We start from the raw sequence: 22,407 nt of genomic DNA on the forward strand, positions 1-22,407 counted from the left end.
AAATCAATTTTTTAAAATTTTGTTATAAGGTGTTTTTTGGTGGTGACAGATTCCCCAAAGTTCTTAAATGTATCAAATGCCTGGAGATGTTGAAGCTGGCAAAGTGCTAAAATACAGGTGAGACCAGTTTTCTGGGTCCAGGAAGCCATTTGGCAAAGGGGCCTAGTAAGAGACAGGGAGAGAAGTGATCCATATAACTAGGGCTGTGTGCTGGAGAGCAACTGGCTGAGTACATTTGGAAGACAACGGGAAAGTTTCCCATCACCTTATTGATATTAATGGATATGGATCTATTAGTTATTATTGTATTTTAATATTTTGTTGGAAGCTGCCCAGAGTGGCTGGCGAAACCCAGCCAGATGGGTGGGGTATGTATGTATGTATGTATGTATGTATGTATGTATAAATAAATAAATAGTAGTTCAATTCAGAAGGCAAATATGTATGGAGGGGTGGAATCTGCACTTCAGCTCTCTTTCCCTGTAATAAATGCAACAAAATCCAATGGGTGGTGGGCACTGCTGGAGATGATCACTGGATGTTGGAAGGTCTGAAGCAGAGAGCCTATTCCGCACAAAGACAATCCCCTTAGTATTTAGAACTTTGCACCACGAGTGTTCCAAATTATGGGGTGTGGAGGCCATGTCTATGGAACACTCCCTTCATTTAAAGGGTAAAGGTAAAGGGACCCCTGACCGTTAGGTCCAGTCATGACCAACTCTGGGGTTGCGGTGCTCATCTTGCTTTATTGGCTGAGGGACCCGGTGTACAACTCCCTCATGTGTCATGTGGCCAGCATGACTAAGCCACTTCTGGCAAACCAGAGCAGCGCACTGAAACGCCGTTTACCTTCCCGCCAGAGTGGAACCTACTTGCACTTTGATGTGCTTTCGAACTGCTAGGTTGGCAGGAGCAGGGACCGAGCAATAGGAGCTCACCCTGTCGCAGGGATTCGAACCGCCGACCTTCTGATCGGCAAGCCCTAGGCTCAGTGGTTTAACTCACAGCACCACCCAAGTCCCTTTCCCTTCACTTAGAGACCTTCAAACCTGCCCCCCACCTGCTGATAAGGTGGAGATGAGTCAACTGTGATGCAGCAAAGGAGGAAAAGTCAGTCAGTGAGCACCAACCATACCTTTTTTCTCACAGATGAGAAGCAAAAGCCTGAACAGAGCTTCGGTATACAGTAGGGACACTGGAATTTGATTGCCTTTTTGTTAATTTACTGTTTCATTTGTCCTACGGCTTCATGGTGGATGTCAGCTGCCCTGGTGATCTCACTCAAGGAGGAAGGGTACATTTACTATTTATTAAATGTACTTTTCACTTTTTAAAAAAGTATTAGAGTGACTTCAAAGATTTAAAATACAAAATTTTCGTAAGATCTTCTTTCTTCTTCGGCAATCACTCATTGCCAAGTAAGATTGTCTTCTATGAATATGGTCTTAACAGTGTGTCCCTAAGTGGCCATGGAGGCCAAATCTGGATCCACACATCCTTCCACATAAGATCAGCTGGCACGGGAATCATGCATAATACTAACAGTGTTCAATGATAATATAGCAAGAACAATATCTAGATCTGGATTTGTATCCAGATCTAGACAGATAGACAGACAGACATATATAAAACCTTCCCATGCTACAAAAAGATGAAAACCAAAATCACATTAGAATCACATCATGTATCTCATCAGTGACTGTGCTGGACGCAAGCAGACTGCTCCTCTGTCAAGCTGTACAATGTTGGAGGAATATCACTCCAGCCCGCTCTTCTGCCATTGGGCCAAGAAAAGAGGGGAAAGAGGGAAATTTGTAGAAAGTGGAGTTCCCCAAAGATAGGTATTGGGACCTGTGCTTTTTAACTTGGAGTTTAACAACATGGAGTTAAGAGAGAGCAGTGAGGTGGCCAAGATTGCGAAGTTCTCCAAAAGGACTTCTCCAAACAGTAAAATGGCAAAAGATTCCTGCATTGCAGGGGTAGGACTAGATGACCCTCGCAGTCCCTTCCAACTCTACAATTCTTTGATTTTTTAATGGCAAATGAAATTCAGCATAAACAAATGTAATGTGATGAACGATGGGGCAAAATATCTTAATTTCACAAATACATTTAAGGGGTCTGAAATGCCTTCATTCAAATTTCAGATACAGTGGTACCTCAGGTTACAGATGCTTCAGGTTACAGACGCTTCAGGTTACAGACTCCGCTAACCCAAAAATAGTACCTCTGTTTAAGAACTTTGCTTCAGGATGAGAACAGAAATCATGCAGTGGCAGTGCAGCGGCAGTGGGAGGCCCCATTAGCTAAAGTGGTACCTCAGGTTAAGAACAGTTTCAGGTTAAGAACGAACCTCCGGAAGAATTAAGTTCTTAACCTGAGGTATCACTGTACTGTATGCAGTTGTGGTTGCCTCACCTAAAGAGAGAGAGGATATTGTAGACTTGGAAAAGATTCGGAAAATGGCAATCAAACTGGACAAGGGGACAAGGGGATAGATTGAGGGGGTGGGAATGCTGTAGTACTTAGGACTTAGTTAAGACTTAGTTTAGATATAATGTGAGTAAGAGGCCACATGATAGAAGTTTGTAAAATTATGCATGGCATGAAGAAATCAGATAGAGAAATGTTTCTCTCCCTCTCTCGTAACTCTACAATTCATGGTCTTCCAATGACAACAAATGTTGGAAGATTCAGGACAGAGAAAATAAAGTACGTCTTCAAGCGTCACATTAAGCTGTGGGACTTCTTGCCACAGTGATGGCCACCAACCTAGATGGCCTTAAAAGAGGATTAGACAGATTCAATGTAATAAAGGAATCTCTGTCCATTTTCTGCTGTGTGAAGTTCTTTATTAGGCATAAAGGTCAAATGTATAAAGGCATTTTTAATGAATGCACTTCCTGAATCTATGCAGAAGGTACAGCTCATCTCAATAGTGGAAGACGTCAGGTCTCTACATGTAGTAGACACGTAAATGGGTTCACATGTGCACCTTGTAAATATAGTCCTCTATTTGAGTGGGCTGTCAGGTGGGCCCACCCATGAAGCAAGATAAGGTAACCGCCTTGCGCAGCAGCAGCCCACAGCTGTCATCACCCATGGAGAAGTGGCACTGGCAGCAGTACCAGTTTCTGGAGAGATCTCGCAGGACGTCACCCACTGAGATTTTGGTGAGATCTCATGAGCTTTCTCTGGAAGCCGGTGCTGCTGGCAGTGGTTCACAAGTGCTGCCATGGAACACAGGGAAGGGGCACCTCAGTGGGAGAGTGGGGCAGCAGCAGGGAAGGGTGGTACATTTCCGTTTCACCTCAAGTGGCAAAACAGGACACGCCATGCCTGGCTAGAGGACAGCCCTCTGTTTGCAGAAGTCCTCTGTTTCATTGGCTATACAGGAAGAAGCCGTTGTTCCACAAACTTTTGCTGTTGGCCCTCAGAAGGTCAACATGAGGGAATGCATCCCTTAGGCTGAAAAGGTTTCCCGCTCCTCGGCCAACCGACCTTCACTACAGAACTTCATGATTTCTTTTAAAAAGATTATTTCTAATTCAGTAGAATTTCTTTCTAATTCAGTAGAACAACTAGGAAAACAAATCCCTCTGGAAAATGACAAATTGAAAGTAAAGAAGGACATTAAAAGGAAGATCTTCCTCAGGACTGAGTCACAGGAAGGTCTTCATCACCAGAAGATCTTCACCATCAGAAGCCATGACAGCGGAACTCATAATGATGGGGGTGTCTTGTCTGCTGGTTCACATTTACCAACTACAGATCCAAAAATGTTGGCTGGGCCGAAATTTTTTTCTAAAGTAGCACAGAAAGACTTGGTAGTACAACCTCTTATGATGAAGTCAGACCATCCTGGAGCTGAAAAGCAAAGATGGGAGATCAGGGGTTCACTCTTCCCAGTAATCACCACCCCAAATAAGTTTATTTGCCTCCCACCATTGCCATGGGTCAAGGTGACTAGTAAAATAAAGAAAAAGCAAAACAAAAAAGAACAAAAGGACAACACACATTGTGAAATTATTATTATTGATTAGATTTTCCCCAACACTGGCAAAAAAAAGGCCTCCTCTGAGAAGGACTAGCTTTGGATATAACCCATTGATGGGGATGTTGCTGCAATGACCCCAATGTTGGCATTTATGTAGGTTGGCCATGTAGGAATGTCCTCTATTAGAAGGGCTATCAGAAGCAGCCCACTTTTTAAGGTGTCCTCTTTGAAGGCCTGCCAAGTCTACAATGTTCCTGATATGACATTTGTCCATTATTATCCCCATCTGTGGAGATGATGATGATGAGGCATTTTAGTTGCTTGCACCTGCAGCTCCTCAAGCTACTTACAAGATGTTCTAAAGCTTGAAAAACTGTTATGTTGTACCATAAAATGGAAAACAGCACCCATAAGAGCATCAAACATTTTGCAACATACTAGGAATAAAACTACATCAGCTCAGTCCATCAAAAGTTGGGGGAAATGTAAGTTTTTACCTGGCACCGAAAAGGTGCCAACAAAGGGACAGGGTAGACCTTGCGACAGAGAGCATTTCTGAGCCAGAAAAGGCTCCTTTTCCCTATTGCCACCTCCAAGCTTCTCTCAGAGGTGTGACCTGGAGAAGGGCCTCAGAAGATCCAAGCTTTCAGCTAAGTTCCTGCCAGGGGAGGTGCTCAAGAAGTCATTGGGGTCCTAATTGTAATGGTGACACCCCGGTATCGGGTCCGTGAGCCAGCATTTTCATTTCCCACAATGTTGAAGCTGGCAATGACTGCAGGTAAAATCAATTATCATGCCAGGAGAAAGAACCACAAAATCAGTGGTAGGAGAGAAATTCATTTGGTCCACTTTTCATAATAGAGCCACCCAAACTGCTGCACCTAGACTTAGATTTCAGTTAGAATGCATCTCCCAGACGGATTGGGCCCTTCTCTAGATTTTGTAAGGTGATTTAAATGTGAAGAAAGCATGCACAAAATGTGCTTCTTACGGGTAAATTCATTGAAAAGCATGCGTTTTTTCCAAGTGAATTCTACTCAGAGTACACTTTAGCCATACCCATTAATTTTAATTAGTCTATGCTATGCTCAGGGCCGGCCCACACATGGGGCAAGGTGAGGCGACCACCTCAGGTGGGCAAGAATTCACAGGGGCATCAGATCCCCATGCAGATCTTTATTGCCCACTTATTCCTGATGTAGATCATCACTCGCATCTTATTCCTTGGTGGGGAGGCAAATGCCATTCTGCGGTTCGTCTCAGGTGCCAAAAAGTCTTGGGCCAGCCCTGGCTACCATTAACATTGGCTACAACTCTGCACACAAAAGGTGCACATTTCATGTAAAAAGTGAACCTGAAATGGATTTAAAATGCAGACAACTGGACAGAGCAGGATGGAACAGATCCCTCTGACTTAAAATGGGACAGAATTGGCTGCTAGACCAATTACTTTTCAAAATCAGAAGAGCATATCAAATCAGAATTACCACTTTTGAGGATTCCATCCAGGCAGTAGTCCTCTGCGCCTGTACATTCTGCCAGCTCTGAAGAGCAGGGGCCCATTAGAGACAAGCAGGCTGGGCATTTTTTCCCATTGGCCGTGTTGTTTATTGGGGGCACTGAAAAAAGCAAAGACACAGTATAAGAAAAGGGGAAGAATTGTACTCGTACGCACACTATGGCACAACCTGGCCCCTGGGGCACAGAGCAGGAAAAGAGGATGGGAGCAAAACTATACCTACCTTGAGGAGAAACAGATGCACAGTCATCCCCCTTACAGCAGACAGCCTTTCCTCTGGCAATAAACATCTTGCCCAAATTCAGATAAAATGGTGCGAGTCCACAGGCGTGAGTGGATAGACATCCTTTTATTATTTCCTGACTTGTTACTTCAGCTGCAGAGAAGGCATAAGGAAAGTATTTAAGCCAGCCTTCCACAACATGGGGTTGGCTGGGCTACCAACTCCCTTCAGCCCTAGCGAGCACAGTGAAGGGTAAGAAACATCTGGAAGTTACGATGGGGTGGAAAGTTCACAAGCTATGAAGGACTTGCTCACACATTTATTGACAGCTGCACGAATTATTATAGCTAGGAAGTGGAAGGGGCAAGCAGAATATAAAACAGAAGAATGTTATAAAGAGGTGTGAGGTATAGCTATTAATGATAAATTAACATGTACCATTGAGGTAAGACAGGGAATATGCAGGAGAAACGACTTTGAGGAGATATGGAAAGGGGTCAAACCATTGCTAGAGGTGTTGAAATTTTGGGAGCTGGATAGGTTTAATGGAATGTTCTGGGTGGTGGGGCGCACATTTTTATTTATTTATGACCATTACTCTGTCAAAATAAAATAAAAAATCTGTTACATAAAAAAGAAACATCTGGAAGGTCACCAATCCCTCACCTCAGAGTTAAGGTACCTCAGGTAGCAAGAGGCTGGGAAATATAGCTTTCTGCGTGGAAACCTAGAGGCAGTGTGCTTGTGATGTTTTAAACCTGGCATGTCCAACAGGTTGATTGTGATCTGTGAGTAGATCGCAGTCTCTTGGGAGTTGGACGTGCCTGCTTTAGACCATCATCACAAGTCAGCGTTACCAATGGTGGAGGATAATGGGAGTTGTAGTCCAGTGCATGTGGAGTCTAAGCAGTCACTACTGCAGGTAAATGGATGGATGGCCTGACTCTCAATAAGGCATCTTGATAGACCTTTTGCAAGAGGCAGAGGTCCTTCTCACTCACCTACTGTAGCTTCCACAAAAGCAACAGAGCAGGTCTCTTCATGAGCACTACAACGCTCCATAGTGCCATTACAGTTGCCATCTAACCCTGGGCAGGTTTCACACTCTAATGAGTCACCTGTGGATGGGAAGACAAAAGATTTCTTTAGAAGGGTCCATGCACAGACATCTCCCTACGTTACCTGTCCACTGGATCCCAGAAAAGTCGGTCAAGTGCAACACTGTTCTTTGCCTTCCCCAGTGTAATGCAACATTCAACAAGCATGAAGGAGATACAGTGGTTTCCACTTCCAGTCAACTCTTCCAAAATTTCCAACTTGGATCATCCACCACCCCTAGAAGATTACTACTGCTTACCTGGGGTTAGAAAGTACAACTCATGCAGCACGATGGCGAGAAATATTCACACAGTTGTTCAAGAATAATTTTACATCATTTATCAAATATGTGAGAAAGAGACAATTACTTGCAAAGTGACGCGAAAACTTCCAAACTACATAAAATAAAGTGAACTTGCAATATCTGATTTTACTAGATTCTTACAAATTCTTGACTCAGTTTTTCATTTTTTCTTGTTTTTAAATAAGTTCAAGAAAATTCAAGAAAAAGATGAGTCCAATGTTGTTCCCAGTAGCTGTGAGGTGCTGATGAACCAGCGTATGAAGTTATAAAAAACACAGGGTGCCACCCAGAGTAGCTGGGGAAACTCAGCCAGGTGGGTGGGGTATAAATAAATTATTATTATTATTATTATTATTATTATTATTATTATTATTATTATTATTATTATTATATCCCCGTTTCGCCCTAGCAGTCCATACAGTTGAGAGAGTGCTGTTCCGCCCCTGGTGGGGGCCCATTTGTTGGGATTGGCGGATAGCACACTCCCTGAGCACAATTTTCTGGCCTTCTTCGGTTGTCTCGTGCCATTGATGCATCTACTAGTGCTGAATATCATCGAAGAGACAATTTCTTGGCTTAAGCATAAGAGACTGAATAGCTTACTCCCAAGCATCCCACTGCAACACACACCGGCCCTAGAAGATTACGACTGCTTACCTGGGGTTAGAAGCACAGAGAAGAGAAGAAGTCCCAAGGGAACCGGCATGGCACTGGGGAAGAAGTGCGCAGTGGGAATGAGCTCAAAAAGTTTCAGTTTTTTTGTGAAGCAATTATTTTAGCCTGCTGTTTGCAATAAATAAATAAATCATGAGAGGAAGTATGTATGATTTTTTTTAAAAAAGCCAAATCTCTCAGTACAATGAGATGTCTGCCACTTCCTGCTGGGGTCTGGGGTCCATCAACACAAACGCCCCTCCACTCTGAATTCTGTTAGAAATTCACTGGGTGGCACAGGGATCTTGTGTGGGGATGAGCCAAACACATATTTCGGGTGTTGGAAAGCTCCCTGCCCATCTCAGGAAAAAGCTTCTTTTATCCCAGACTTGTTCATAAGCCAAAACAAGGAGGGAAGGGTTAAAAATCAAGACAGAGAGACTATAGGACTCGCCTCCTGTTTATGCGGGGTCCTCCACCCCATGTAGAACTGTGTCGTGTATGTTCCTTGGGTACTTTCCTAGAACTCCACCAACCCACCAACACCAACCCAACACATCTCTTTTATCTGCCCATAAAACTACACTTCTCAGAAACCCATGTGAAGAGGGCCGGATTGTTCAACCACCTTGGCAATTAGAGCTCTGGTATAGGAATAGGGTTTTCCCAACAACTCTCAGCACACTTAATAAGGAGTCTTTGGGGGACCCAAGACTGCTTAAAGGGGCATCACAATGCTTTAGATGGATGATGTGGATGCAACCTGAATGTGCTCAGGTCTGGTGCTCCAAAGTGGATGGCATATGTGACTTACCACAAGGACTGCAAACTGGGTAGTTATGTCTTCTCCTGGCAACCCGATTTCACTTGTGAAGCATTGGCTCAAGCATGCCCAGGCTTAAATAGAAGACGACGACTTTAGCATGACGCAAAAGAAAGATTAGCTTATCATTTATATCAGTACCAATTTGATTTCCCCCATTCTCTCACCACCAACATACCACCCAAGTTTGAACAAAGAACAAGTTAGCTATTTCACAATTCTGTCTCCTGACTCTGATTTTGGGTGTGCTAGCAAAGCCTCATTGTGCACAGCAGCTGAAACACTGTAGCAATTCAGTGGCACAGAAGATAAGGACCAAACATAAAACAGTTAAATAAATATTTAAATTTTTACTTTGGTAAAAATAAAAATAAAATCTTGCACATGAAGGAAGACCCAAGTTAGAGGAGGTCTTGGAGGCAACTTTAGCTCTCTCAGCCCTACAGTCACTGGTTCAGATACCACACACCAAGGATATACTACAGCATTTGGTTGCAGGTCCCTGCTACTAGGCTTTTCTTTCTTATATACTAGCAAGCACACCAGCACAGACATACCACACCTTTGTTCTGCATAGTAAGGTCACTTGGATTTGCCATCACTTATCAAAATCCATGTCCTCTTGCTCTGTAATTGAATGAAAAAAGGGACATGGGTGGTGCTGTGGTGTAATCCACTGAGCCCCTTGGGCTTGCTGATCAGAAGGTCAGCAATTCAAATCCCCACAATGGGGTGAGCTCCTGTTGCTCTGTCCCAGCTCCTGCCAACCTAGCAGTTTGAAAGCATGAGGAGGGAAAGTAAACTGTGTTTCTGTGCGCTCTGGTTTCCGTCACAGTGTCCCATTGGGCCAGAAGCGGTTTAGTCATGCTGGTCACATGACCTGGAAAACTGTCTGTGGACAAATGCTGGCTCCCTTGGTCTGAAAGTGAGATGAGCGCCGCAACCCCATAGTCTCCTTTGACTGGACTTAACTGTCCTTTACCTTTTTTACCCAGTGCTTTTTCCCACCTAAAAATATATATTTTGGGGTACTCTCATTTTGACTCAAGAAAACCACCATTTTATAGTTAAAATTGGGGAAAATAAATACAGCAACTGGACAAAAGTACAAAGATTCACAAAATGTTTAGGGGTATGCGCACCCCTGCATCCCCCCAGAAAAAGCACTGTTTTTACCTAATTGAATAATCCCACAAACAACTAAATTCTCATTCTCTTCTGCAACTTTGTTCAAGGCACATTCTTCAGAAAGAGTGATTACTATTTTCTTCACACATTCCACACACACACACACCCAGAGAGAGAGAGAGAGAGAGAGAGAGAGAGAGAGAGAGAGAATATGTCTGGAACTTTCTAAATATGTTTTTGGTGTCTGCTTCTGCAAGAGAAGATCTCAATTGCTACCTATGTTTACTCTACTGGAATGCAATGGGTTGCATCTAACATTAGACCTATTCAAACTAAGCCCACTGAAATTAATGGTAATATTAGTTTCAACGGTTCTACTCTAAGTAGAGCGTGGTGGACTGCAACCCAAAATGTTGGAATCTCTTATTATTCTGTAGGTGCCTGTTCAGAATCTAAGTCAGAAGGCAAATATATGCAAAAGAGGGGAATTCCTACTATAATAATCTTTCCTTCCCTGTCAACAACCAAACAAAAGCTAATGGGGGAAAAAATATGATGGTCTGAAGGGCAGATCCTGTTCTCCGCAATGACATTCCTGATATCATTTAGAACTTTGCACGGTAAGGGTTCCAAATCATGTGTGGTGGGGCCTATGTCTATAGAACACGCCTTCTGCTTAGAGACCTTCACCCTGGTGCTGATAAGGTGGAGTTGAGCCAATTATGATGCAGCAAAGGAGGCACAGCCAGCGAGCACCAATCGCACTTCCTGCCTCACAGAGGAGAGGCAAATGCCTGAACACCTGTGATGCTGCTGCAATTGCATAGCTTTATTGTGCATTTCCTAATTTGTTTGTACTATTAATTCCTGATAGGTGTCAGCGGCCCCGATAACCTCACTCAAGGAGGAAGGGTACATTCATCATGGGTTTATGTAGTCAGCACTTTTTTTACAAGAGTCGCAGAATAATATGATTCAGCATAGTCCATGCAGTGATCAGATAGTTTTTAAATAGGCATTTAGTAAGTTCCACAATGAATGAATAACGCATCAGGGCTGCATGATGGCAGAAGCACTAGGGTGGCACTGCAGGTGTTTCTGCACAGCCCCAATCTCAACATCACCCAACCTGGCCACAGCCCCATCTAGGTGAACCCACTGGTGGAGGAAGGGGGTTGGGGCGGGTGGGGTGCACTGCCCCCAGCACCATTGGGAAAGGGGCTACCATCGCAGCTGCCCCCCCGGACACATGCTGCGCAACCCCCACCGTGCCGGGTGCCATGCCCCCGGACTCATGCCATGCCCCTGCGGGTGACGTGCCATGCCCCTGGAACCACACCCCTGCATGTGGCATGCCACACCTCCGGGACACATGCCACACCCCACAGGTGATGTGCCACTCGCCCGGGATGCGTGCCATGCCCCCGCCTGCTCTCTGCCCCCGGTGCTGGAGCATGCAGCTTTGCCACTGGGTGAACCTGAGAGGGTATCAAGGCAGCTCTGTCCCATCACAACAGCCACTACTGCTCTGCTACACACACACACCCATGACTAGCTCTGTAGTTTCGGCTGTCAGGAGGAGGGCAACAGCAGCAGGAGCAACAGCAAGCAGGAGAAGTCACTCTAAGAAAGGGGGTCTACTGCAGGCATCATGCCCAAGGCCCAGAAACCAAAGCCAGCTTGTGCCTAATGCATCGCCAAACACCCAGCCGACTGGCTCACCAGAGAGAGGGCATCACAATAGAGGGCATCACATCAGAATAGGAGTTCATGCTCATCAGCTGACATATTTTTTCAACAGAAGCTTAGGAGTGACAGCCACTACTGGCATGCGGATGCTAAAGCACACCTGCTGAAGACTTCCGCTGCCTCTAGCCCCATGTGCTATTTGGCCAAGCTCAGCCCCCTCAGCTGCCACCACTTTTCAGGGCTGTGTGTGCCTGCTTATCTCGCTTGAGATTTGTAGAGGGGCTCATCCTTCCATCAGCTTCCTTAGTGCTCACCTGAATGACGCTCGCATACATAGTCCTTCCCATGCCCAGCAATGGAGAAAGGAGGAGCTAAATATCTGGGCACTTTGGACATGGTAAAAATAAACCTTCTTTATTTATTTATACCCCACCTTTTCCCCTAACGGGACTCAAGGCTGAACACAGCACCAGGACCAGATTTAGATTTGATGAGGCCCCTAAGCTGCTGAAGGTAATGGGGCCCTTTATATCTCCAGCTGTCCTTTGTCAACAACAAATTATCACTGGTTTTTTGTGTTGAATATATGCTATATGGTAATTTATGGACCTAATAGGTATCTAAAGCCATTTGCACATAACAAAATATGTATTTTATCGAAGTAATTGTTGAACTGAAATAGAATTAAGAAGAAGTATATTAATAGTGAAAAACAATAGTGAATAATACATCTAGGGTTTTCTCCCCTTTATTTTTTTTTTTTTGGGGGGGGGCCTAAGAGAGTGGGGCCCTAAGCTATAGCTTGTTTAGCTTATATGTACGTAAATCCGGCACTGCACAGCACACTTCTTGAAGGAAAAGATGGGGAGGCAAAGAGGTTGGAGGGGATGAAACGAGGGGGCAATGTAAATGTGTATTGTGTGTGTTATTTGCATCAAAAACAACAAAGGAATGTAGTGGACACTTAATTGCTCAGTTCCATGTTAAATGCTTTCAGAAAAAATATCCATTTGCAATCCTATGGGGTAACTGTGACCCTGAAGGACCAGATGTGCAGCCTGGGAGTCATTCTGGACTCACAGCAGTCCATGGAGGCACAGGTCAATTCTGTGTCCAGGGCAGCTGTTTATCAGCTCCATCTGGTACGCATTCTGAGACCCTACCTGCCCGCAGACTGTCTCGCCAGAGTGCTGCATGCTCTAGTTATCTCTCGCTTGGACTACTGCAATGCGCTCTATGTGGGGCTACCTTTGAAGGTGACCCGGAAACTACAACCAATCCAAAATGCGGCAGCTAGACTGGTGACTGGGAGCAGCAGCTGAGACCATATAACACTGGTCTTGAAAGACCTACACTGGCTCCCAGTACGTTTCCGAGCACAATTCAAAGTGTCGGTGCTGACCTTTAAAGCCCTAAACAGCCTCGGTCCAGTATTCCTGAAGGAGCGTCTCCACCTCCATCGTTCTGTCCAGACATGAGGTCCAGCGCTGAGAGCCTTCTAGCAGTTCCCTCGCTGCAAGAAGCCAAGTTACAGGGAACCTGGCAGAGGGCCTTCTCGGTAGTGGCACCAGCCCTGTGGAACGTCCTCCCACCAGATGTCAAAGAGAAAAATAACTACCAAACTTTTAGAAGACATCTAAAGGCAGCCCTGTTTAGGGAACCTTTTAATGTTTAATAGGTTATTGCATTTTAGTGTTTTGTTGGAAGGAGTATAAATAATTATTATTATTATTATTATTATTATTATTATTACTACTACTACTACTACTTCTACTACTACTATCAACGCAGAAATGGTGGGAGTTAATTTATGAAATTTGAGGCAGTATACAGCTATATGATTCTTCCCAACTGTTTTAATGGGTAAACAGAAGCATGCATGTGTGGGAAAAGCGGAGGGGAGAGGTAGGGTCGTTCTTCAATGAGGGTTATCATTGTGTCACAAGGCAACGACTGGCATGAATGGAATTTAGCATGACATGGCTGTTCATTGGTTATAAAGGCTAGCTAATTCATTATGGCATAATTTAAAGCGCCAGTGGAGGGGTGGTCCACTGTGGTGGGCTGTAGTGATCAGGTGCTGGTAATTTCAAGCACGTGTGCCTCCTTTCATCATTGACAGAAGTGGAATATTTGTTGAGAGGGTGGCAACAACCGCACAATCTGAGAACCTGGCTACAATATCAGCCCAGCTCTAGGTCAAAGTAAGTCAGACTGAATTTTGAGTCCATGGCTTCCGTTTCTCCATATCTACTCCCTCCCCACTAAATTGCAGAGGGAGCCAAAGCGATTTATCGCTGGCATGCATCTCTGTGTACCTTGCCTTTACTCCTTGAAAGGTGAGCCATGCCTGACCTCTCTTGCAGCGCTGTGATCCCACAAGCTCCCAGAGACTTACCTAGGGAACTGGGCTTCTCTGATGCATGTTTTTGCCCTCTGCTGGTTTCATGCAGGAATGCTACTATTCCTGACAAGGAAAGGTAAGCGCAGGTGGAACCTGGTGTTATTAGAATCATAGAATTGCAGCATTGGGAGGACCACGGGGATCATCTAGTCCAGGTCCCTGAAATGCAGAGATCTTTATGAGATGAGGATCATCCAGGGATTCAAATTAATGCATATTAACATTCTGAAAGCTTCCTTGTGCTAACAAAATGTGTTCCAAATCTGAGGGCAAGGCTACTGACGGCTACTTAGCCATGGTGGCTATATTTGACTTTTTCTTTGATTTTTTTAAAAAAAATCAATTTTCTGCTTCAAATGAGAATATCCTAAAACCTCAAGGACAAGGTCCTTCCTCATTTTTATAAATAAATAAATAAAAATGATCCTACCCCCCACCCAACAAAAATAATTATTGTTACTTATCATAGGAATTGTGAACGAAATTACCTCAACTGGCGTTTTAAAAATTATCTGTGTGTCCGATTTTCATTCAGTTGCATTAGCTGCATAGTTTTCTTTTTTATTTCTTTAGATTACTATGTAATTGAATTATATGTTCTTGATTAAATAAGTCAAAAGAAATATATACAACTTCTAAACCAATGGTGGGTAACCAGCAGCACATGGACTTTCTAATTAGATTTAGCAGGACTCTCCATTGGCCTATGAGGTCATCTTCACCTGCCCCATATAGCTCATCGGCTGTAGGGTAGGTAAAGATGCAGCAAAGAGGGCTGCTGAAGAGCGATTTCCTTTGACGGTGTTGCCCGACAACATAATGATGGCAGATGACTGACAGGTAGGCAGCCTCACCGCCTGTCAAAATTGTTTCATGGGCAGTGGGGAAGGTAAGGATCTGGCCCACTGGCAAGATCCAGTTCCGCATCCCTGTCCAACATGACACAAAAGGTGCTACCTGGGGCTGATGGGAATTGTAGCCTAAAACTACAATTGGTAGGTTGGTGACTTGTGCTTGTATCAGGTAGACCATTGTGAGAATGGAATGCCTTTCTTCCAGCTCTTACTTGGGTTTTCACTTACAGCAGCCTTTCTCAAACTTAGTTGCCCAGATCTTGTTGGATTACAACTCCCATCATTCCTGACCACTGGTCCTGGGAGCTAGGGATGATGGGAGTTGTTGTCCAACAACATATGGGGACCCAAGTTTGAGAAAGGCTTACTTACAGCAAGGATGGGGAGCCCAGGACTCTCCTGGTGTTTTTTAGACTCCAACTCCCATCAGTCTCAGTAAGCACAAGGAATAGTCAGGAATGTTGGGAGTTGGAGTCCTCTACCACCCACCCATCCAATGAGTATTGTGTTGGCTCTTAGGGATAAAAGATGCCCTCCAGGGGTCCTGGCCACAGTGAATATGCCGTTTGTCTGCTTTTACTTGCTCCTGCTTTAGGGGGATGTCTGCCATGTGAGTCATGTTCAGCTGTTGGGGACAGTTGTAGTGGCAGTAAGATCATTTGCCCTGGTGGGCTCATCAAATGTGGCACAGCACGAACCGTGAACACAACAGGTGAGTTTCATAAGATGTCACACACCCACAGGTTCCAGCCAATAAGGTGGATGGCAGGAATGAGGCAAGGCTATAGTTTTCTTTTCCATGGACTGGGTGGTCTTACTGACCAGGCCCAAGAAGATTTACTCAGAAGTCAACCATATTGAGTTTACCGAGGCCACATGAACACCATACATGCTATGAGAACCACTTTAAACTGTCAGTTTCCTCCAAGAATTCTGGGAGCTTTGAGTTTGTCAAAGGGGCTGAGAGTGTTGTTAGGAGTCTCCTATTCCCTTCACAAAGCTACAATTTCCAGAGCCGTTTAACAGTCAAACCTTCTTCATAGGTAACTTTGGGAATTGTAACTCTGTGAAGGGAAAGGGTGTGTGTGTCTCCCAACAGCTCTCAGCCTTAACATACTACAGCTCCCAGAATTCTTTGTCTGTTCAGAGTTTTTTCATAGTGCTTTACATGTATGAGGTGAATGGGACTTGGGTCAACATCCACACTATACATTAAAAGCACCATGATACCACTTTCAATCATCCTGGTTTCTCTCAAAGAATCCTGGGAACTCTTGCTGATTGAGGGTGCTGAGGGGGTGCTTATGCTGGAGTTTGGTAAATATATTATAGCAGTATGCAGAAAGAAATAGGCTGGTAAGACTGCTGGTTGAACGGATAAAGAAAACATAAGGCTTATTACTCGTGGCAACCAAAAACATTGAGTTAAGATTTTACCTGTTGCCAAGATGCAGCTAAGAAGTTAACACTCACACATGGAAACTTACAATGAATGAACATGGAAAAGGGTAGGAAGGAAGTAAAGACTGGAAGGAAGGGATCTCTTTTACCAAAAAAAGTTACTAAAAGAGAATGAATCAGGGAGGAGGAAGACCAGACTGCCTTTCTGTCTGTCACCCCCAACTGGATCAAGTTACTTGTTGCAGCCATTGTTGCCTTACTCTCAACAGTTTGTGGACTTACATTCCTCTTACAGAACTGCAATTCTCAGAGTGCTTTAACAATCAATCTCTCTTCCCAGGACACGCTGGGACATGTAGTTCTGTGGTGGGGGTAGGGGTCTCTTAGCAATTACCAGCACCTACAGTTCCCAGGATTCTATGGTGGAAGCCATGGCTTTGAAGGTATATTCCAAAATGTAGCATACATCTTCTCTCCAGGTCAGTATAATTTGGATTACTGGGCTAATCATTTATGCCAGGGACCTCTCTTCTGATTAAAACTTTCTCTTCCTTGATCCCAACAGGACCAAGGACTATTCACAAGTTTTGCTACCTCCCCAGCGACTGCATCTACAAAGGCCCTTCCACATTTAATGTGGGCAAGTCAGGAATTGTATCAAGCAGGCTTTTCTGCTGCAAGGAGGATGAGTGCAGTGATTACATTCCTGATGGTAAGTCACTGACGTGTCCCTTTGTCTTTGCCCATTCTATCATTCCACATTCTACGGTGTCATTTTTTTAAAAAACCACCAGCTTCCTACTTGGGCTGGGGAAGAGTGATTTGCAAAATCAATCTCGGTTCTATCACCGAGCCACTTCCTTACTTGTGTGTGTTTTAACAAGGCCCAGAGAGCACTGTTGAAGAGCTGGTCACTGAATCATAGGACCATAGGAAGGTGTCTTCTACTGAGTCTGACCATATTCAACTGTCTAAAATATTGCACACCCAACTCAATATTGTCTAAAATGACTGGCATTGCAGGGGGTTGGACTAGATGATCCTCCAGCTCTATAGTTCTATGATTCTATGAATCAGGTGTCTGGATAGACTTTCCAAATGCAGGAAAGTTTTGAGCAGGCATCAAGAGCAAAATATTGAGGGCCTCTGCCTGAATGGCCAAAGGCAGGGATGTTGCTGCACGGAAGGTACCATTCTTCCCAAATGCAAATAGATATTACATGGCAATTGTAAAAGTGCAAGTTTTGCATATCAAAGTGCTCCGATAGGCACATCAGCATTTTCCCCACTGAATTCTCCAGTACTACGAGAATATCAAGGCAAAGCAACCAAAGGCTGTTGTATTGTAACAACTTAATGGACTTAGAGAAAACCTGGCTTGCACTTACTAGCCACTCAGCTCTGTGGGAGAAGGTGGATTTGTGATTTCCACCCTTGTGTTTAGAGCTCTCTTCTTCCTTCCTCCCAAATCTGGACTGTCTCTTCTTTCTCCCAGTCCCACCCATAAACATTACATTCAATGGAATAAAGTGCCCAGCCTGCTTTGGTCTGGAGAACTATACATGCAAGGAAGAAGTGATTGCCAATTGTACTGGAGACCAGGACTATTGCCTTGACATGTCTGGGACTGCAAGGACAGGTAAGTAACCACATAAATGGCTCTGCTGGATTGGACTGGAGGCCCAGCCATTCCAGAATTCACAGAGGTGAACCAGATGCCTACAGGAAGCCTACAAGGGGTGCATGAGTACAATAGCTCTGTCCCACTTGTGATCCGCAGTAGCTGATATTCAGTTACAGAAGTTAATAGAGCTATCACGACTAGCAGCCATTGACAGCCACATCCTCCTGTCCAACCCCCTTTTAAAGCTCTCCAAGTTAGCAACCATCAGCACATCTTGTTCACCTTCATAGTTCAGTTTAGGGACTGTATGACGAAGTACTCCCTTATGCTGCCCTGAACTTCTCATCATTCAACTTCATTGGAACACATACACAAACATGCATACTGGTTTTCAGTGGATTTACTCTGAGTATGACTTACTCTAATCTGACTATGTAAAGTACACAATCTCTCTCTCTCACACACACACACTTTCTCGAATATATATATTTGTATAAGACTGTTGTCAAGGTGTAATTCACATGGCTGCAGACAGATGGCACTAACCCTGTGAATGACACCATGATGACAGTTAGGAGGAGGCAATGGCAAGGATTGGAGGAGGAAAGGAGGCTAAAAGCTGAGGCAGAGGAGGAAGGATGGATAGCAAGATGACGAGGAGGATGAGGAGGGGAGACAATAACAAAAGGATTTTTTTCATTCTGGGAAAACCTGACTTACTATGACAGCATGGGAAAAATCTGTTAATATATGTCTCCCACTGGGATTCATTTTTCTAGGATATGAATTAGGGTAGACTTTATAGAATTTTGCTTCTCATGAGATAATTGACCCAAGAGAATCTTGTTCCATTTTCCCCAGTCTTTTTAATTTTTTAAAAAGTCTAATTTGCAAAATGGTGCGATGATAAAATACAGTCACTGCACCATGTCATCCTTTTATGCGTGCACTATGATTTCATAACTTCCAAAGAATAAAGGAGGGAAATTAGAAGCTTCATTATAAAATTTAGCAGTTAAGTTTCCCTCTCAGAAAGATTCTGAAACTCCAGAATCCAACCTGATTCCTCCCGTTTTCTCCAAGTTGCCTTGGAAACAACACCAACAACAACTATTTATACCTTGCCCATCTGGCTGGGTTTCCCTAGCCACCATTTCAGAAATATGGAACTTCAAAATCTGGAGCAGAAACCAGTTAAGATGGATTCAATTTCTAGCCTAAATGCTGACTGTCCTTTCCTTCTATTCCCTCCACAGGACCACCAGTGGCTATCAAGGGCTGTGTAAACAAGGTTGTCTGTGATGATTTTAAAAAAGGGATGGTATTTTTTGCTGGGGTTCATGTACATGGAGAAGGCACTTGCCTTCCCATGAAGACCATCTCTGGAAAGCTTGGCTACACTCCAGAGTTGTTTGCACTTTCTCTCCCAGTTCTTGCCTGCCTTCTTCATATGAAGATCCTTCCTTGATTTTCTTCTGGCACGAAGACCAAGAGATCCTGCCTGAGCCCTTCCTCCTTCCTTACTTGCTTTGTGGCCTTTAGTTATTTATAGGCCTTGGGCTTTACAGTGAATGAAGAGATCAAATTGCCCAAGATACACTAGTGTCTATTTTTTTATGTTCCGCCATGACCTCCAGCAGTAGCAGAGCATGGTGGCACTCAAGTGATGTCATCAAGCAGCGACCAGTTGATAATACTAGTAGGTGACAAATAAAATGTCAGTGTCTGTAAAAAGCAAAAAAGGTTCTGACCTCCCTTTGTTGCCTCAGCCTGGTCCTCGGACCCTTGTCGGCATAAAAGAGTCCGCGAGAAAAATATCCTTGCAGAGTACTTTCTGTTTTTATTATTAAAAGTCTTTCTACAAAAGCGACTGACTAACTGTACACACCTCAACACTACCAGCTTTCACTAACCAACCAATCAACCCAAACTAACATTTCTCACTCTATATATACAACCCGGTGCAGGCCGCTGACTCATGCTGACCCAGCTTTTTTAAGCATTAAAGAAACAGCGGCCATTTTAGCCGTGACATAAAATACATCAGCTGTAGCTGAAGAGTATTGGCACTGAAATCCTGCTTCTGGATGGTGGTGAGTGCTGTCTATTATGGGCTAACAGACTGGGTGAGTTCACTGGGTGCAGCCGGCATTGCTTATCCTGTTTTAAATCAGGTTTTAGGCCAAGCACTGCTTCACGCAGCAGATCGTTAAGCTATGGAACTCACTTCCACAGGGAAAAAACAATGACTTTAAAAGAGGATTAAACAAATTAATGGAGGAGAGGGCTATTGATGGCTACTAGCCATGATGGCTTTGCTCTTCCTTCATGGTAAGAGGCAGCAATGCTTCTGAATACCAGTTGCTGGAAAAACCACAGGAGGGGAGAGTTGTCTTGTGTTTGAATCCTGCTTGTGGGTTTCACACAGGCATCTGGTTGGCTACTGTGAGAACAGGATGCTGGATTAGGTGAGGCATTGGCATGATCCAGCAGGCTCTTTTTATGTACTTATGTTCTAGAGGAAAGCTCTGACAAATGGTGTGTAGGAGCTAAGACAAAAAAGCAGGACCACAGACAGCTCCAAGTGGAGCTAAGGAAATTACAAGCTGGATTCCATAGCCGTGCATTGGCTCTGTGTGAAATATGACACACAAGTGAATTGTGGTGTGTGTGTGTGTCTTTTACTTGATCAAATAAGATCACAATGTCAGCAAAGTCCTTTGAGTTGCACCGATTAACTACCCCCCGCAAAGCTTCATGCCGCACTATTCACAGAAGTCACAGAATTTTTTGTTGTGGTGGCTATTAAAAGCGAAAGCAAGCTGACTGTAAGAGAAATGCCCTGATGCAACTTGAGTGAAGAGAGAGAGAGGCGGAGATAAATCATTTTGATAGACAGGTCTAGCTTTCAATGAGAAAGAATTATTTCATCAAGGTTCTCCAATCACTGTGCTTTGGAGGAATAGCGCAGTCGGTAGATTCCGAGACTCTTAATCTCAGTGTCATAGGTTTGTGCCCCACTTAGGGCAAAAGATTCCTGCATTGCAGGGGGTTGGACTAGATGACCCACATGGTCCCTTCCAGCTCTTCAATTCTATGATTCTGTGTTCATGGAAATAGTTGGCTTGGTGGGTTCATTCATTGCTCTTTTTCAAAATCTGTCTCTTGGGAGCAGGATATTAAAAAGAATGCTGGACTAGTTTGAAACCTCCCACCCCACCGTTTCCAATCCATTTCTGATGATCAAAAAGCAATACAGTGGTACCTCAGGTTACGAACTTAATCCATTCTTAACCTGAAACTGTTCTTAACCTGAGGTACCACTTTAGCTAATGGGGCCTCCCGCTGCTGCCGCACGATTTCTGTTCCCACCCTGAAGCAAAGTCCTTAACCCGAGGTACTATTTCTGGGTTAGCAGAGTCTGTAACCAGAAGCATCTGTAACCTGAAGCATCTGTAACCTGAGGTACCACTGTAGCCTGCATTCATTATTGTATTTTCATCATGCCACCCACATCTGTCTTGTTTCCCCCCCAGTTAGCATTTGTTTGTGCCAGGTTTTAGAGTTAGCGTGTTAATTAGATTGTTATAACAATGTAAGATGAGCCCGCTTGGATCAGGCAAAAGGCTCATTTTGTCTAGAATCCTGCTCTCACAGTGGCCAACCAGATTCCTGTGGAAAGCTTGCAAGGACAGCCTGAGTGCAACAGCACTCTTTGCTCCTGCAGTTTTCAGCAACTGGTATTCAGAGGCATACCGTTCTGGCAGTGTGCGCAGCCATTGTGACTTGAAGCCACTGAGAGCCTTATTGCCCATTAATTCATCTGATCCTTCCAAAGTCCTCTAAGTTGGTGCTACATCTTGTGGGAGCAAATTCCATAGTGTAAATAAGTGCCATGGGAAGAAGGACTTTATTTTGTCTGCCTTGCATCTGCCGACATTCAGCTTTATTTGATGTCCTATTCTGAGTAAATGGGGTCTACTCTGAGTAAAGCATGGTTTAAAGCCATCTTCTCTATCCACATTCTCCACATCCCTGAATAATTGTACACACCTCTGTTGCTCTAAGTAATCCCCACAGGGGTGTATTGCTGGTGGTGTAAATTCCTTTGGTCTCCACTTTTTTTATTTACCTTTTGCTTCCTCTTCGTAATCAGTTTTGAAGAGTCCCAGCACAAAAAGCTTCCAATGCCTATCTGTCTGCAGTTTGGCGGTTTTCTTTCATGTCAGCAATGTTCACCTGCCGATAACTTTGTTCTCCAGCAGAGCAGAGCAAACTTCTTCAAAATATCTTCCTGCCATTAGCACCAGGCAGTTGGTTCTGGGAGCTGCCATTTAAATTTCCCATAATGCCTCTGTGGTGTCATATCTCAGCCCAGGGACTTGTGGGAAATTTAAACGGCCTCCCTGAGCCTTTTGACACTGATTGGAGTGCTGCTGTTGTCACACATGCCCACCACTGCCAGTTAGCCCACCTTGGAGACCCTTTGATATACGATGGAAGCCTCTATCTCAAAGGTGGTTAACCACCAGCTCTCCGGATGTTGCTTATCATTGGCCGGATCATACCTGATCATAGACACTCTGCACATGGTTAAGGATACTTGGCACACACGTACATGTTGTTACTCTTGAGAAAGTGCATCCTGTGTATGCTCAGATGCACATTTTGTAATAAAATGTGGCTCTT

The 22,407-nt window shown here is 44.2% G+C and overlaps 2 protein-coding genes across 4 annotated transcripts; one reads left to right on the forward strand and one right to left on the reverse strand.

Annotated features, from left to right (window-relative positions):
• Nucleotides 1-2,830: 2,830 nt before the first annotated feature.
• LOC310684733 (phospholipase A2 inhibitor 25 kDa subunit-like) lies at nucleotides 2,831-9,767 on the reverse strand. 2 transcript variants are annotated; one of them, XM_083456230.1, is made up of 7 exons: nucleotides 9,181-9,767; nucleotides 8,610-8,692; nucleotides 7,799-7,851; nucleotides 6,741-6,857; nucleotides 5,740-5,892; nucleotides 5,485-5,616; nucleotides 2,831-3,867 (listed from the first exon to the last, which is right to left on the reverse strand). In XM_083456230.1, exons 3-7 carry the CDS (start codon nucleotides 7,845-7,847, stop codon nucleotides 3,722-3,724), a joined length of 597 nt encoding a protein of 198 aa, XP_083312356.1. In that variant the 5' UTR covers nucleotides 7,848-7,851; nucleotides 8,610-8,692; nucleotides 9,181-9,767; the 3' UTR covers nucleotides 2,831-3,721. The 2 variants fall into 2 exon arrangements, with proteins under 2 accessions (XP_083312356.1, XP_083312355.1); XM_083456229.1 differs by having other exon boundaries at nucleotides 8,610-9,767.
• A 1,760-nt stretch (nucleotides 9,768-11,527) lies between these two features.
• On the forward strand, nucleotides 11,528-19,793 carry LOC310683474 (phospholipase A2 inhibitor and Ly6/PLAUR domain-containing protein-like). Of its 2 annotated transcripts, XM_083453408.1 has the most exons (7): nucleotides 11,528-11,832; nucleotides 13,802-13,915; nucleotides 15,289-15,405; nucleotides 16,660-16,806; nucleotides 17,590-17,733; nucleotides 18,975-19,421; nucleotides 19,745-19,793. In XM_083453408.1, the coding sequence occupies exons 2-6, from the start codon at nucleotides 13,855-13,857 to the stop codon at nucleotides 19,184-19,186; spliced, it is 681 nt and encodes a 226-aa protein (XP_083309534.1). In that variant the 5' UTR covers nucleotides 11,528-11,832; nucleotides 13,802-13,854; the 3' UTR covers nucleotides 19,187-19,421; nucleotides 19,745-19,793. The 2 variants fall into 2 exon arrangements, with proteins under 2 accessions (XP_083309534.1, XP_083309535.1); XM_083453409.1 differs by lacking the exon at nucleotides 15,289-15,405.
• The last annotated feature ends 2,614 nt before the right edge of the window (nucleotides 19,794-22,407 follow it).

The sequence above is a fragment of the Podarcis tiliguerta genome (assembly GCF_965153285.1).
Source record: "Podarcis tiliguerta genome assembly, chromosome: 8".
Lineage (NCBI taxonomy): Eukaryota > Metazoa > Chordata > Lepidosauria > Squamata > Lacertidae > Podarcis > Podarcis tiliguerta.